The 2,944-nt window shown below is 44.1% G+C and overlaps 1 protein-coding gene across 1 annotated transcript; it reads right to left on the reverse strand.

The window, feature by feature from the left end:
- Window positions 1–529: 529 nt before the first annotated feature.
- LOC135917585 (uncharacterized) lies at window positions 530–1,088 on the reverse strand. The gene is made up of 2 exons (XM_070522778.1): window positions 744–1,088; window positions 530–682 (listed from the first exon to the last, which is right to left on the reverse strand). The coding sequence occupies exons 1-2, from the start codon at window positions 1,086–1,088 to the stop codon at window positions 530–532; spliced, it is 498 nt and encodes a 165-aa protein (XP_070378879.1).
- Window positions 1,089–2,944: the final 1,856 nt, after the last annotated feature.

Below are 2,944 nucleotides of genomic sequence, written 5' to 3' on the forward strand. Positions count from 1 at the left end.
GCTAAATCACTTACATGATCTCATAGATTCTCATCACATAAATTCTAGTACCATGATCAAGTCCATCCTGATACGTAATGATACGGAGTTTGCTTAAATGTGAAATGTTTTTTCTTGTCATAGTTTGTCAATTCGTACTGTGTGATACAAATGCCTTTTTCTTTTCTTCTCCACCTGATGTACACGTTTTTGTTAACCCTTTACTGCACAATTTTTTCTTTTGCCATAAAATAATTCATGTCGTTGCAGGGAACCATAACAATAGCTGTACTAACAAAAAAATATCTTCGGTGGACTTTTACAGTTTGTATTGGCAGAAAAAGGGTACGTTGCATATTTGCAACAACGTGCGCATAAAGAAAAAGTTGAGGAAAGCCTGGCTTATTGTGTTTCAAACTGTAACATTTATTTACATGGCAATCAGCAAGGGGGAACACATCGTATAATAGAAGGCTATTTCACTTGCTTGCTTGAAAAGGTTGGTTCTATACCGCGAGGAGTAATCCGTGTGTAATGAGAAATGGTGCACTCATTTTGTAGTGTGGTACACAAAAAAGCAATTGCTCTTGTTTGTGGAACAGAGATGCACTCCACACTTAACGCAGTAGCTCATGGAGATTCCTGTGCAGCCAGGAAGCTGGCAGCGCTGCCGCTTCTTGCTCCAAAGTACCCAGTGACCAACCTAAGGAAAGAAATGAAAATAATGAGCACTGAGACAAAGCTTCGTAGATGAGAAATAATACATGATCTAGCCTGACATCCTGAGTTGGAGTTGATGGTGCCTTTTTTTTTTTCTTCTCGTCACAGGCTTGTTCTATTGACTCATTGCTAGGCCTTCCTTGCTTTTTCAGCGCCGTCTTCCCAGCCTTGCAGAGTGATGCAGCCAGGTCCATCTTGAACTCAGCCAACGGAAGTAGCCGTTCAGTGTACTGATCGCGTTTTTTCATGATGTTCCTCTTGTAAAGCAACCAAGCATTTACAGCTGTCGAGTGAAGGATGTGCAGAAAAACACGAAAATAATATCTTTTTGACTTTAGGTAGGGACGGTAAATGGAGATGACGGAGTTCAAAAGGTAGACGCCTCCCATGTTCTTGTTGTAGATGGTGATCACTGCAGGGCATGGTATCTCACTCTGCTCTCTATTTTTTTTTTGGCGAATATACCTTGATGCACTTGTAGCAGGCTGTGTTCCAACAAAGGAGGAGAGCAAAGTCACTGCTCGGGTATCTTGCTACCTTATGCATGACAGTTCAATTCCATCCACAACTGCAACCCTCTCTTCAAAATGTCCTCTTCCTTTTTTTTCATTTCCTGCTCGCTAGGCAGGCTCACTGCAGGGACCCGGTTTGACCGCATAGTACCAATGCAGTGTACAGAGTATTTTTCTAGGTGCACCTGCAAACTTGGGCAGTTGAAATATAATAATGACAGAAAACTGAGCTAGTTGGCAAGGATTCATTATGCAAAAAGGAGGTGAGGCGTGCAGACAGGACACAAGAGTAGAGAAGTGGACAACACGAACGCCGACTATCAACTGAAGGGAGCACTTAGGCGAAAAAAGAAAGAAGACACAAAACTCATCTGCGCAAGCTCAGGAATGGTATCACCACGTGTCAGTCGGGTACACGTGCGAGTTGAAATAGTTGTCGAAGTACGCTTTGTGTTGTACGCCTCTCGGAATCATTCTACTAAAGCGAACAACAACGTTTTCACTCGCTCCACAGTCAGCCTCTCCTGAAAGTCTTTGCGCCAAGTTCTCCTGTCTGGTATACACCTCCAATTTGTAGGAGAAGCCGCTTACACCGGAGAGCACGATAACATTGTAATCCAATTTTTTGGGTTCTTGGGACAGTACTGCTTGAGGGAGCTTCTACCTTTGAAGGGTATGATCTGTCCATCAATACACAGATGCTCTTCAAGAGGCACAGGCGACAACTGATCATTGATGGTGTCAATGAGAGGACGCACTTTCGTAAGCCGATCTCTTCCTGGCGCGTCCTTTAAGCCGAGAGTACTATTGTCAATGAAGTGGGTGTTATGCTTCAGTTTTTCAAAGCGACCCACAGGAAAGTTGTCAGCCGCTCGGCTAACCCTGGTTTCAGCACTCCAGTAGCACCTCGAGTTCCTCATTTGAGTGATCGACATCCACATGCGGCCCGTCCGAACAAACACTTCCATATCTTCTGCGGTGGTACAAAGGGCCTGACTGACGTCGGTCTGGAGCGCACACAACTTGCTCTGATCTGCAATTAGCCAATTCAGTGAGCCGTGGAAGAGAAACTTGAAATATTCGAATGGTGTCTCTAGTTGTGAAATGTACTCTTGAAGTTCGCTTTTTCCGGAGAACTGAATTGTCTCCAGATCTCTCACAAGATTGTCCATCTTCCAAATGATCCTTCTCTTAGCTTGTATAAAGCGGTGGTCAGGTGTTGTGCCATTTGCTGTACTTTCTTCCTCGTCGGAGCATGCACTCGACTCGCTTGTGCTGTCAATTAGCTTTTAGAGATCAGGTTGAACATCTGCAGCCCAAACAGGCAGCGATATACACGGAATAAAATAAGCGGTAAAACAAAGCGAAATTCAGATAGAGAAGACAGGGTGCCTCTGTATATTGAAAGAAGACGGAACCACTATGCACGGTGTCTTCGGGTTATAACCAAAAATTTAAAACGCAGGAGCACAGATATAAGGTTGAAGCCGTAACGATGCGAGACAGCAGTGCGCACGCACACACACGCAGATGAAAAAATTCAGGAATTCCACCAGGCAACGCATTTCACACACAATAAATCCAAACAGACTTTCACTCGGGGTCGTCGTTACTCCCGGAAAGTTCACTGTCTTGGCTATCTGATGAAATTACTCGGCAATAAAAGCGTTTAGGATCCATTTCTAGTTCGACAACAAAAAACAAATCCACTGAGCACGTCGTTACAAATACGC

Source organism: Dermacentor albipictus, chromosome 8, assembly GCF_038994185.2.
Source record: "Dermacentor albipictus isolate Rhodes 1998 colony chromosome 8, USDA_Dalb.pri_finalv2, whole genome shotgun sequence".
Lineage (NCBI taxonomy): Eukaryota > Metazoa > Arthropoda > Arachnida > Ixodida > Ixodidae > Dermacentor > Dermacentor albipictus.